General features: G+C 46.3%; 1 protein-coding gene across 1 annotated transcript; it reads left to right on the top strand.

Annotated features, from left to right (window-relative positions):
* Positions 1 to 700: 700 nt before the first annotated feature.
* Positions 701 to 7,047, top strand: LOC121522880 (olfactory receptor 11A1-like). Its single transcript, XM_041807556.1, has 2 exons — positions 701 to 1,070; positions 6,485 to 7,047. Exons 1-2 carry the CDS (start codon positions 701 to 703, stop codon positions 7,045 to 7,047), a joined length of 933 nt encoding a protein of 310 aa, XP_041663490.1.
* Positions 7,048 to 14,135: the final 7,088 nt, after the last annotated feature.

Raw genomic sequence — 14,135 nt, 5'->3', positions numbered from 1 at the left:
TTTTAAAATACTGCAGTAGCAGTAGTACTGCTACTAATTGTTAATCAGAGAAGGTCCACAAAGATTGGGATGAAATCTTGAGCCTTACAGCAGCATTTTTTACGAGCTGCAGCTTGTCATTGCTTGCCTTGCTGGAACCAGAGTACAGAGCGTTGCTATAGTAAAGAACCTTAACCCTGAACCCCAAACTGAGTCAGAGGAGAAGCTGTTTTTAAGGTCCTGTTTGCTTGGACAGACAGGAATAATAGCACATAAAAGTGAATGGTTTATGAAGATTTTTGTTTTTTTGTAAGTTGCCACAAAATGAGGTATCTTAGGCCCCAAAACTGACATAAAAACCTCTAGTGTATCTTGGAGGTACCTCTGAGTAGTAGCGGTCAGTGTTAAAGGAGTCTGAAAAGAGAACACGTGCCCTGTGGACAACGTTCTCCTCATATGTGTTCAGCCTGGATAGTTAAAGTTGTTCACATGGTAGCAGCGGAGTTAATGAGATCCATGGAGGGTGACGAAATCTCATAAAGTAATGTGTCTGACTGAAGCTGTCCCATATCTGTGTTCTGATGATGGGCACTCAAGGGTGGGTATCCTTTAATGAAAATCATGATCATGTTTATCTGTGCAGTCTTAGCAGAAGGCCTTCTTCCATTCATTCTTTGATAATTGTTATGAAGTCTGTTTGGGTTCATCGATAGCTTTTGCCATGGAGAAAGACTTGAATGTATCATACATCACTCTAGGTGGTCATGTGGAAGTGAACAAATACAGATATGTTTATTTTTTGATCATGCTGATGGTTTTTATTCTCATAATCTGCTTTAACTTCACTATTGTGGGCCTTATTTGGGTACACAGAAACCTCCATGAGCCTATGTATGTTTTCATTGCTGCTCTGCTGCTTAACTCAGCTGTTTTTAGCACTGCTATCTACCCAAAGTTGTTCATTGACTACTTGTCTGAAAAACAGATCATATCATATTCAGCCTGCCTTTTCCAGTTCTATCTGTTGTACTCCCTGAGTGGATCAGAGTTCCTTCTGTTGGCAGGCATGGCCTATGATAGATACGTGTCTTGTGGTGTTTTTTGTCGTTGTATTATCTTATTTTGGTTAGCTTCCGGTTCCGGAGGCTGTTTCTGGCTGCCAACTTTCTTTGCTTTCCCTGAGGCATTCACCCCTCCCCCCCCTGGTGCTGTGGAGAGCGCACACCTGCAGCGAATCACTCATTGAGGATCACTATTTAGGACCTGCTGCAGCTCTCTTCAGCGCCTGAGTCTCGCCAACCTTACCTTACGGTAAACGTCAGCTCCAGGCTCCTTCTCTCAAGATCTCCCAGAGAAGTTTCCAGTGCTCTTTTTGAAGAACCTTTTTGAGTAATCTCCAGTGCTTGTATTTTGCTTCTTGTTGTTAACGTGCCTCTCCCTCTTCTTTCCAGTGCCTCCTGCCCTGATCACCGCAGCCAGCTCCAGCACACTCTCACTATCCCTTGGACTCCTGAGATCCCCCCTCCCTTCGTCACTTACCTGCACAATAAATCTGTTTAATCTGCTCCATCGTCTCTGCATCCTGAGTCCTACCCTTACACCCACACAACAGAAGACTCAGGCCAGAAATGGACTCAGCGGACTCGGACACCCTGAAAACAGCAATCACTCACCAAGGACAACGACTCGGCCAGCACGAATCCATTCTCAAAGGTATCATGCAATCTCTACAGACTCTCAACTCCCAGGTCTCCAACATCTCCGAACAGTTACTCTCAGCCACTCAGCCTCACCACCCTTCTCCAGAGCCTCCACCTGTTAACAATCAGCCACCCTCAGTAGATCCTTCACCTTCACCTCCCCTCCCCCACTTTAGAGAGCCTCAAGTCCCTCACCCAGATTTCTTTTCAGGAGAGATTGGTAACGCCAGAGGTTTTTTGTTACGTTGTTCCCTAGTGTTTGACCAGCAACCCTTGAGTTACCCCACTGACAGAGCTAAGATTGCTTTCGTTATGAACTTGTTACGCTGGAAGGCCTCCCGCTGGGCCACTGCTGTGTGGCATAGTGAATCCCCAGTGTTAGCCTCCTATTCTGACTTTTCTAGTGAATTATGTCGCATCTTTGACCATCCCCTTCAGGGCCAAGAATCAGCAAAACGCTTATTTTCCCTCTCCCAGGGTTCTAAGTCTGTGGCAGATTTTTCTATTGATTTTTGCATTGTTGCTTCAGAGAGCGGGTGGGGGGAGGAGGAACTTAAGGGTGTGTTTTTGAGAAGTCTTTCAGAAGAACTTAAAGACGAACTAGCCTCTCGGGACGAGCCCGACTCCCTCGAGGGCTTTATATCTTTAGCCATCCGCATTGGCAATCGCTTGAGGGAAAGGCAGAGGGAAAGGAGTCAGCATAGGTCATTCAGGCCCCGTCCTGTAGCACCCCCTTCTGGTCACGCCACTTCTCCCTCTCCTGTAAGACTGAGACCTCCCAATGAGTTTTCCACTACCCCTGAAGACGAGCCCATGCAGTTAGGTCGTGCCAGGTTAACCCCTAGTGAACGCCAAAGGCGTTTTAATCTTAGATTATGCATTTATTGTGGTCAAGCGGGCCATTTTCTTGCCAATTGTCCCCAGACGCCAAAAGAGAGGGCTCACCCGTGAACGAGGGCACTCGTGTGAGCCAGACCTCCTCTTCCTCTAGCCCTCCCCTGCGCATAGCTGTTCCCTCCAGTGTCCTTTGGGGGCGCGATTCCGTCCCCATACAAGCACTAGTTGATTCAGGAGCAGATGATAATTTCATTCAGGACAGCCTAGTTCAACAGCTCCAACTCCCCCTAGAACCCTTGTCTGCTCCCAAGAACGTCACCGCCTTAGACGGCCGACTCATTGCCAGAGTTACTCACCGGACTGTTCCCATAACCTTCATTATTTCTGGTAATCACCGTGAGAGTATCCAACTTTTTGTTATCCCTTCTCCTCATGCTCCCATTGTGTTAGGTCTCCTCTGGCTTCAGTTACATAACCCTCAGATCAATTGGAAAACCGCTACCATTACCAACTGGAGCGTCCATTGTCACTCCCACTGCCTCCGGTCAGCGATCCCCTCAGTTAGTCGCCCCCCTGTCGCTCCTGTTCCCCCCGATCTGTCCAATGTTCCCCCTGAGTACCATGACTTAGCACAGGTTTTTAGCAAGGAGTTAGCCGTCTCTCTCCCTCCGCATCGTCCTTACGACTGTGCGATTGATTTACTCCCTGGTGCATCCCTGCCTAGCAGTTGCCTCTATAACCTCTCCGCCCCTGAGAAATCGGCCATGGAGACGTATATTCATGATTCCCTGGCTACAGGTCTCATTCGCCCCTCCTCGTCCCCACTCGGGGCTGGATTCTTTTTTGTTAAAAAGAAGGACTCCACTCTGCGTCCCTGTATTGACTTCAGAGGCCTTAATGACATCACCGTCAAGAATAAATACTCTCTCCCTTTGATCGACCCCTCCTTTGAGCCTCTCTGCTCCGCCCAAGTGTTCTCTAAGTTAGATCTTAGAAACGCGTATCACCTCATCAGGATTAAGGAGGGGGACGAATGGAAAACTGCCTTTAAGACCCCCATTGGCCACTTCGAGTACCTAGTCATGCCTTTTGGACTCACTAACGCCCCCACAGTTTTTCAGGCTCTCATTAACGATGTGCTCAGGGACATGTTAAACCGGTTCGTGTTTGTCTATCTAGACGACATTCTGATTTTCTCTCGTTCTCCCCAGGAGCACCAACAACATGTCAGGCTAGTACTTCAGAGATTACTAGAGAACAAGTTATTTGTCAAGCCTGAGAAGTGTGAATTTCACACCCCTTCAGTGAGTTTTCTAGGGTTCATCATCGCCCAAGGACAGTTACAGCCTGACCCGGCTAAGATCAGAGCGGTTACTGAGTGGCCCATCCCTAGCACCCACAAAGAGCTCCAGAGATTCCTAGGGTTTGCTAATTTTTATAGGAGATTCATTAGGGATTATAGTAGGGTGGCTGCTCCCCTCACTAGACTCACCTCCTCCAGCTCCCCCTATCGGTGGTCCCCAGAGGCTGCTGAGGCTTTCTCCCGCCTAAAGACTCTGTTCACCTCTGCCCACGTCCTCAAACATCCTGACTCATCCCTCCAGTTCGTGGTTGAGGTGGACGCCTCTGAGACCGGAGCTGGGGCAGTGCTTTCTCAAAGAGACCCCAAGACCCAGAAGCTTCACCCGTGTGCATTCTTTTCTCGTCGGCTGTCCCCCTCTGAGAGAAACTATGACGTCGGGAATAGAGAGTTGCTGGCTGTGGTGTGGGCGCTACAGGAGTGGAGGCACTGGCTGGAGGGCACGCAGCACCCGTTCATCATATGGACGGACCACAAGAACCTCGCCTACCTGCGCACGGCGCGCAGGCTGAACCCTCGTCAGGCTCGGTGGGCCCTTTTCCTCAGCCGCTTCCACTTCACTCTCTCCTACAGACCAGGATCCCGGAACACGAAACCGGACGCCCTATCTCGTGTGGACTCTCCCTCTCGTGAAGACCTCGAGCCCGACTTCATCCTTCCCCCGTCCTGCATCGTCAGAGCCGCCACCTGGTACGTCATACAGACGGTTAAGGATGCCCAGAGACTCCAGCCGGATCCCGGTACCGGTCCCCCGGGGCGTCTTTACGTTCCAGACTCGGTTCGCTCTCCAGTGCTCCAGTGGGCCCACGCTTCCAAACTTACATGCCACCCCGGTTTTCAGAGAACCCTCAGTTTCCTCCAGCAAAGCTTCTGGTGGCCTGGTATGACGAAGGACACCCGGGAGTTCGTGGCTGCTTGCTCCATCTGCGCCCAAGGAAAATCCTCACATCAACCCCCAGCTGGTTTGCTGCGCCCCCTTTCCACTCCTGGTCGTCCTTGGTCACACATCGCCTTGGATTTTGTCACCGGCCTACCGCCCTCTGATGGGAACACTGTCATACTCACTGTTGTGGATCGGTTTTCCAAGGGCGTACACTACGTCCCACTCCCCAAGCTCCCTTCTGCCCTGGAGACCGCTCACCTTCTCGTCCTTCATGTCTTCAGACTTCATGGCATCCCCTGTGACATTGTTTCGGACCGCGGACCACAGTTTGTTTCTTGTGTGTGGAAGGAGTTCTGCAGTGAGCTGGGTGCCACGGTCAGTCTCTCGTCCGGTTACCACCCGCAGAGCAATGGCCAGTCGGAGAGAGCCAATCAGAGCCTTGAAGCTGCTCTTCGTTGTGTTGCTGCTCATCACCCCACCTCCTGGAGCTCTTACCTACCATGGATTGAATATGCTCACAACTCTCTCACCTGCTCTGCTACCGGCATGTCTCCATTCATGTGTTGCCTCGGTTACCAGCCCCCCCTGTTTCCTGAACAAGAGGTCTCCGTGTCCCTACCATCTGTGCAGCAGCATCTTCAACGCGTCAGAGAGGTGTGGCGGACAGCCAAGGCTGCGCTCTCACGCACGACGGAGCGTAACCAAAGATTGGCTGACGCAAACCGCACGCCTGCCCCCGAATACCATCCGGGCCAGAAGGTTTGGCTCTCTTCTAAGGACCTACCCCTGCAGACGAATCCAGGAAATTGACCCCGCGCTTCGTTGGACCTTTTGAGATCACCAAGATCATAAACCCCTCTGCTGTACAGCTCAAACTCCCCGAGTCGATGAAGATCCACCCCACGTTCCACGTGTCATTATTGAAACCTGTATCCACCAGTGACCTGAGCCCTCCAACCGTCGCCCCTCCACCCCCCCGGATCATCGATGACCACCCTACCTTTACTGTCTCCAAGATCCTGGATGTTCGACCACGAGGCCGGGGCTACCAATTCCTGGTGGACTGGGAGGGGTATGGTCCGGAGGAACGTTCCCGGATCTCCAGGAGACTGATTTTGGACGACAGCTTATTACGAGATTTCTACAGGGACCACCCGGACAAGCCTGGTAGGACGCCAGGAGGCGTCCGTTGAGAGGGGGGTACTGTGGTGTTTTTTGTCGTTGTATTATCTTATTTTGGTTAGCTTCCAGTTCCGGAGGCTGTTTCTGGCTGCTAACTTTCTTTGCTTTCCCTGAGGCATTCACCCCTCCCCCCCTGGTGCTGTGGAGAGCGCACACCTGCAGCGAATCACTCATTGAGGATCACTATTTAGGACCTGCTGCAGCTCTCTTCAGCACCTGAGTCTCGCCAACCTTACCTTAAGGTAAACGTCAGCTCCAGGCTCCTTCTCTCGAGATCTCCCAGAGAAGTTTCCAGTGCTCTTTTTGAAGAACCTTTTTGAGTAATCTCCAGTGCTTGTATTTTGCTTCTTGTTGTTAACGTGCCTCTCCCTCTTCTTTCCAGTGCCTCCTGCCCTGATCACCGCAGCCAGCTCCAGCACACTCTCACTATCCCTTGGACTCCTGAGATCCCCCCTCCCTTCGTCACTTACCTGCACAATAAATCTGTTTAATCTGCTCCATCGTCTCCGCATCCTGAGTCCTACCCTTACACCCACACAACAGTGTCTATCTGTAAACCTCTGCAGTATCCCAGCATCATGAGGAAGACCACGGTGGGGGTTTTCCTGGGTATAGCCTGGCTATTGCCCGCTTGTCAGACTGCAGTGGCAGTAATATTGAGTGCTGATATGAGGCTCTGCACTTTCACTTTAGATGGAATTTTCTGCAACAATCTGATTTATGATCTGCACTGTGTGACTTCACAGGCACTTTCAATATTCGGCGTCTTCGCTCTGCTGTATGCCGGGCTTTTCCCTATGGTTTTTATCCTGTATACCTATACTCGGATACTCATAATATCCTTTCGAAGTTGTGGGGAAGTCAGGAAAAAAGCTGCACAGACATGCTTACCACACCTCTTTGTGTTAATCAGCTTTTCCTGTTTATGCACGTATGACATCCTCATAGTACGGCTGGGCTCTGGTTTATCTAGAACTGTACGCTTGATTATGACTTTACAAGCAGTTTTGTATCATCCTCTATTCAATCCTATTATCTATGGATTAAAAATGAAAGAAATTTCTAGACACCTCAGGAAGTTGTTCTGTCAAGCAAAGGTCATCTGACATAAGGAGCGGGACGTTAGAGCGGTACATTAGACCAGGACCTTAGAGGGGGATGTTGGAGCGGGACCGTTAGAGCGGGGCGTTAGAGCAGGATGTTAGAGCAGGATGTCAGAGGGGGATGTTAGAGCGGTACATTAGAGCAGGACCTTAGAGGGGGACCTTAGAGGGGGATGTTAGAGCAGGACATTAGAGCAGGATGTTAGAGCAGGATGTCAGAGGGGGACGTTAGAGCGGGACATTAGAGCAGGATGTTAGAGGGGGATGTTAGAGCGGGATGTTAGAGATGAGCGTTAGAGGGGGATGTTAGAGCAGGACGTTAGAGCTGAGCGTTAGAGGGGGACCTTAGAGGGGGACATTAGAGTGGGACATTAGAGCAGGACCCTAGAGGGGGATGTTAGAGCGGGACATTAGAGCAGGACCTTAGAGGGGGATGTTAGAGCGGGATGTTAGAGCTGAGCGTCAGAGGGGGATGTTAGAGCGGGGCGTTAGAGTGGGACATTAGAGCAGGACCTTAGAGGGGGAGGTTAGAGGGGGACGGTAGAGCGGCGGGTTAGAGCTGGACCTTAGAGGGGGATGTTAGAGCGGGACGTTCGAGCAGGACCTTAGAGGGGGATGTTAGAGCGGGACGTTCGAGCAGGACCTTAGAGGGGGATGTTAGAGGGGGACGTTAGAGCAGGACCTTAGAGGGGGATGTTAGAGCGGGACCTTAGAGGGGGATGTTAGAGGGGGATGTTAGAGGGGGGTGTTAGAGCAGGACCTTAGAGGGGGATGTTAGAGCGGGAAGTTAGAGCAGGACCTTAGAGGGGGATGTTAGAGGGGGATGTTAGAGGGGGATGTTAGAGCTGGGCGTTAGAGCGGTCCTGATGTCAGAGATTATGAGGTTCATGTTAGGGCCGCAGTAATCAGTTCTTCTGCTGATTAATCAAGTACTCTAATAAAAAATAGTGAATGAGTCACTTTTGCTATTTCAACAGAAGTTGTCCCAGATGAATGAACCCTTAAATGAACTACTCCTATGTTAAAAACGACTATTAATAGGTTCTCTACAGATGTTGTATTTTAAACAACACAATACCGTTCTAATACATTTATTAAAGTTAGAAGGAAAGGAAGTTAAATAGTTAAATTATGCCATATTTGGGGTTTTTCTCTCCTGGGACATTTTGGGTGCTTACATTTCATTTCTTCTATTGTAGTTTATTTTTATTTTCTAATTTTTCATAAAAGTAAAGGGATATTTAATAATTTTAACATCCTCTACTTTATGCACGATTTTAACATTTCACATTCTGTCTGATGATGTCTGAAACTTTCACACATCAGAATATAATCTACTTGTCAAAGGGTATTCACTTTGAACTTCTGCAACCACATCTTTGTTTGTGAGGAGATGGAATGTAAAAAATGTGACTTTTAAACACCATCCCTGGACCTGGAGAACAGATTCTAAAGGCTGAAGCTGCCTCTATAGCCTGATGAATCCTGACTGTATGATGATGAACTCTGACCTCTTTGATCTCTGTGCCTCTCTCACTGTCTGCAGCAGTGATAGTTCTGTCTGACTGGTATGTATTTATCCAAATGTAGTTTCATTAAATACTTCGGTATGCTGAAAGCTTTTGAAAAATATACTGTAACAAAGATGTGAGGGTGCAGAATTTTAAATCAGTCATAATCAAACATATGACATGCACACATGGAAGAGAGAGAGAGAAAGCACCAGAACGGGGCTTGAACCATGATTCTCATCTCTCGTCTGTAAAACTGTCGGGTCAATCGGAGGAGTTCATGAAATCCTCTGAGGTCTGCAGACACAAACTGACCACTCAGAGATCTGTGTAGCTCCACCCGTTAAAGGCTCTACACTCCCCATCTTTGTTTTTCCTTATTTAAAACTTTCTTTAGCACACAGAATGCCTGCCGACATGACTGCATCATTTTCTTTCTCTTCCCTCAGTGCAGCGCTTCATCTTTACTGCATGTTAGGTTATAAAAACAGTGAAACAGGTCCACTGTGCCACACAAATAACCATCCATGTAAAACACAGCACGCCGTGTGGCACAGCGGGATGTTTACCATGGGCATATATGACTGATTTAAGCAAAGCCTCAAGGCAGATCATTTGCCTGTAATGAAAGTATTTAAATAACATCCTGCATGAGTGTGCAGTTGAAACAGAGCAGTGACTAGTATGCATCAGTTAATAAATGATATTCATTGTTGTCAGCTTACACACAGCTTTGTTAATGACTTCATGTTATTTTCTCTGAAGTGTAAAACCAGATCCCCTAACTCTCCTCGCCCCTACTCTGATGTTCCCCACGGCCCTGTCTAGCTGTTGGATGTCCTGACTGTTGAACAAATGGAGATTTTCCAGAAGCACACTCCAGTCAAAGTGAAATCTGACAGAAGGCCCTTTGAATGGTCATCAAGACCTGAACATTTCCACATCAGTCCATTAGCATGAATTATGTTTATCCAATGCATCACTGCCCTTTTGATTGTAATTAAGCTTTCTATGAATATACTCACAGAATGTCCAGCATTTTCTAGGGGTGTAAATCACCGGCTTTATCTTGATACAATACGATTTTGATATCTTGGACAACTATACAGTATTTTCTGATGTCACAAAGTCTGCCACGAGAGGACTGGACATTTTGCATTAAAACATGTTAAATTTTTAACAGCAAACCTTTTCTGTACCAAACAGTTTATTTCCTTTCCTGTACTTTGACAACTCTAAAGCACCAATACACATGAGGACAAAATTATTAGCCCCCTTTGAAAATGTCAGTTTTTCTCAAGTATTTCCCAAGTGCTGTTAAACAGAGTGGAGAGTTTTAAATACAGCTTTTTCAAACATCCTAGTTTTATTTTGGATGCTTACATTATTTTACTTTGTACACAGGAACAAAATTATTTCATTAAAACCAAAAACTACCAGGGTCAAAATTATTAGCCTCCTTTAGAAATGACCTTTTAGTGGAGCCATGGCAAAAACCACTGTTAGTCAATGACATTCATTAACTTTGCAAAGCTCAAAGCTTGTAAAATTAAAAACCAAAGAAATCAGTTTAGACCTGAGAAAAAGAATTGTTGATGCTCACAAAGCAGGAGAAGAATTTAGAAAGTTATCACAGCGTTTCCAAGAGTCAAGAACTGGAGTGAGAAGTCAAGAAATCAAGAAATTCAAAGAGAGCCACAGAGTCCAGACCAAGCCTGGCAGAGGAAGAGAAAGATCTCAAAGACCCTGGAAAGAAGACTAGTGAGAGATGTGTCTAAAGACCCCAGAACAACTACCAAGACTCTAGAGAAGGATTTAGCCAAGCCAGGAACTGTAATCTAGGAGAAGACCATCACTAGAGCCCTGACCAGGAATGTACTGAGAGGTTACAGACCCAGAAAAAACTCAACTTCTGCAGAAGACCCATTCAAGCTAGACTGAAGTCTGCTAAGGACGACCTGGAGGAGGATGATGAATCCTGGAAGCGTGACCTTTGGTCAGATGAAACTAAACTAGAGCTCTTTGGCCACAGAGACGTTGTTGATGTATGGAGAGAGAAGAAAGAGGCGTATCGACCAGAGAACACCATCCCCACAGTGAAACATGGTAGTGGGAGGATTATGCTGTGAGGATGCTTCAGTGAGTCTGGAACTGGAAACCTTGTCCAGGAAGAAACCATGAAAAAAGAAGAGACCACTAAGAGAGAAGGAACCAAGGAGAGAGAAGAAACCATGAAGTGAGAAGGAAACACGAAGAAAGAAGGAACTGCAAAAGAGAGAAGGAAACATGACGAAAGAAGGAACCATGAAGAAAAAAGGAACCACGAAGAAAGAAGGAACTGCAAAAGAGAGAAGGAAACACGACAAAAGAAGGAACCATGAAGAAAGAAGGAACCAGGAAGTGAAAAGGAAACACAAAATGAGAAGAAAACAAGAAGTGAGATGGTACCACGAAGAGAGAAGGAAGCATTAAGAAAGAGGCAACCAAGAAGAGAGAAGGAACCACGAAGAGAGATGGAACCACAGCGAAAGACGGAACCATGAAGAAAGAGGCAACCAAGAAGAGAGACAGAACCACAAAGAGAGAAGGAACCACGATGAAAAAAACAAACACAAAGAGAGAAGGAAACACGAAGTGAGATGGTACCATGAGGAGAGAAGGAACCACCAAGAAAGAAGGAACCACGAAGAGAGAAGGAACCCTAGAAGCGAGAAGGAACCACGAAGAGAGAAGGTACCATGAAGAGAGAAGGAACCACGGAGCGAGAAGGAACCACGAAGAGAGAAGGAACCACAAAGAAAGGAGGAACCACGGAGCGAGAAGGAACCACGAAGAGAGAAGGAACCACAAAGAAAGGAGGAACCACGAAGCGAGAAGGAACCATAAAGAGAGAAGAAACCATGAAGAAAGAAGGAAACATAAAGAAAGAAGGAAGGTCAAAGAAAGGAGGAATCACGAAGAGAGAAGGAACCATGAAGAGAAGGAACCACGATGAGAGAAGGAACCATGAAGAGAGAAGGAACCACGAAGAGAGAAGGAACCACAGAGAGAGAAGGAACCACGAAGAGAGAAGGAACCACAGAGAGAGAAGGAACCACGATGAGAGAAGGAACCATGAAGAGAGAAGGAAACATAAAGAAAGAAGGAAGCACAAAGAAAGGAGGAATCACGAAGAGAGAAGGAACCATGAAGAGAAGGAACCACGATGAGAGAAGGAACCATGAAGAGAAGGAACCACGATGAGAGAAGGAACCATGAAGAGAGAAGGAACCACGAAGAGAGAAGGAACCACGATGAGAGAAGGAACCACGATGAGAGACGGAACCATGAAGAGAGAAGGAACCACGAAGAGAGAAGGAACCACGATGAGAGAAGGAACCACGATGAGAGAAGGAACCATGAAGAGAGAAGGAACCACGAAGAGAGAAGGAACCATAAAGAGAGAAGAAACCATGAAGAAAGAAGGAAACATAAAGAAAGAAGGAAGCTCAAAGAAAGGAGGAATCACGAAGAGAGAAGGAACCATGAAGAGAAGGAACCACGATGAGAGAAGGAACCATGAAGAGAGAAGGAACCACGAAGAGAGAAGGAACCACAGAGAGAGAAGGAACCACGATGAGAGAAGGAACCATGAAGAGAGAAGGAACCATGAAGAGAGAAGGAAACATAAAGAAAGAAGGAAGCACAAAGAAAGGAGGAATCACGAAGAGAGAAGGAACCATGAAGAGAAGGAACCACGATGAGAGAAGGAACCATGAAGAGAGAAGGAACCACGAAGAGAGAAGGAACCACGATGAGAGAAGGAACCACGATGAGAGACGGAACCATGAAGAAAGAAGGAACCACGAAGAGAGAAGGAAACATAAAGAAAGAAGGAAGCATGAAGAAAGGAGGATATGTGGAGATTTAGAAAGAAAACCTGAAGCAGTCAACAGTGAGCATTACTGAGTGGCCTGCACAAAGCCCTAAATAAAATCCTATCGAAAATCTTTGGGTGGACCTGAAGACGAAGGTCCATGCCTGAAGGCTGTCAGATCTGGAGGAGATTGAGAGATTGGCCAAAGAAGAATGGGCTGGGATTCCTCAGGAGACAAGTCTGAGACTAAAACTACCACAATCCACTGCAGGCTGTTATCCAGCAAAAAGGAGACACTATTGACTATTAGCACAGGGGGGTGGTAGTTTTCATTTTTTATGGAATATTTTCATTTCTGTGTGCAAAGTAAAATAACTTCAGCATCCAAAATAGAACTAGAATGTTTGAAAAAGCTGTGTTAAAAACTCTCCACTCTGTTTAACAGCACTTGAAAAATACTTTTAAATCAATGGCATTGTCATAGAAGCTAATAATTTTGTCCTCATATGCATGTACTTTTTTCTGCAACAGCTCATAATCATACTTAAGCCTTTTGGCCTCTGTTTTCCTACTTTTGATTGTTTTTCATGAAGTCATTTGAACATGTGGGCTTATATAATATATCCAACATATATATATAGTAATATCTGCCTGATATCAGCTCTTGATGCTTTACATGGAAGCCTGTTAATGTGGCAGATGGTTCATTTCTCATTTTTTAAGACATTATGTTACAACAATGAATTTACATCATTTCGGTTCCCTGCGATATTGATTTGATAAATTGAGATGTAAGAACAAAGTTTTAGCCAATTTTAAAGGATGATCTCCCAGGCTAATAACCTTGCAAAGCAGATGGATGTGTGAAACAAATCTATCTGGCGTGTCAGGTTACCAGCCTAAGGGAGACATGGTCTAAGGGGACAGCAGCAGACTTTTCCCTCCCTGTTTGCTGCCTGGACAAGAAGGAGCTGGAAAGTTCCTAGGCTGACTGTGATGCAATGGTTGAATTTGACGAAATGTACTTTACTTTTATGGACAGCCCACAAATTTCTTCCATCAGCACTTGGATTGCTGTGGTAATGAAGCTCTCATCCTGATCCTTAAAAACGGCCTCAACAGCAGATACGAATATGTCTGCCACTGCTTAAATGCAGGTATTGGTATCAGCAGGTACAGGAGTTTCTGCACCAAGCTGATAAACTTTATATTTTGCTTTTTTTAGCCATGTTAACTGTTAGCACTATAAACCAGAAACTAATTCTTCTTTGAAGCCAGAAAACACTGCATGCATCAGCTACCGTTTTTAGAGCAGCGAAGAAGAACCAAAGGCCCTGTAGCAGCAGCAAAGAATGGTGTGTGTGTGTATGTGTATGTGAGAGAGAGAGACAGTTTTTCTCTGAATATAACTGTTAAAATGTCTTCCAGACCAGCGCTGTCGTACACGATAAGAAGTGACCCAGTTTTTCAAAAGTTAAATCATTCTGAACCGTAAATCGTTGTCTCTGAGTTGTTTTTCCTCTTGAAGCTAGCCGCTGTGCCTTTACATTGACACTATTGATGCCTCTGCATCCCTTGAGGTAGCGTTTTCAGAGAGCCTGGAACTCCTGACTTTTTTGTGACTTTATTGATTAAATCCACAACAATTTACACGATAATAAACGTTTTTTTACCCATTTTAATCCAGTTACGATAATTTATCACTGCTAGCTTGAATGTTAACT

Source organism: Cheilinus undulatus, linkage group 15, assembly GCF_018320785.1.
Source record: "Cheilinus undulatus linkage group 15, ASM1832078v1, whole genome shotgun sequence".
Classification (NCBI taxonomy): domain Eukaryota; kingdom Metazoa; phylum Chordata; class Actinopteri; order Labriformes; family Labridae; genus Cheilinus; species Cheilinus undulatus.
Note: the sequence above shows the minus strand (reverse complement) of the source record. Positions and strands in the feature narration are given on the sequence as shown.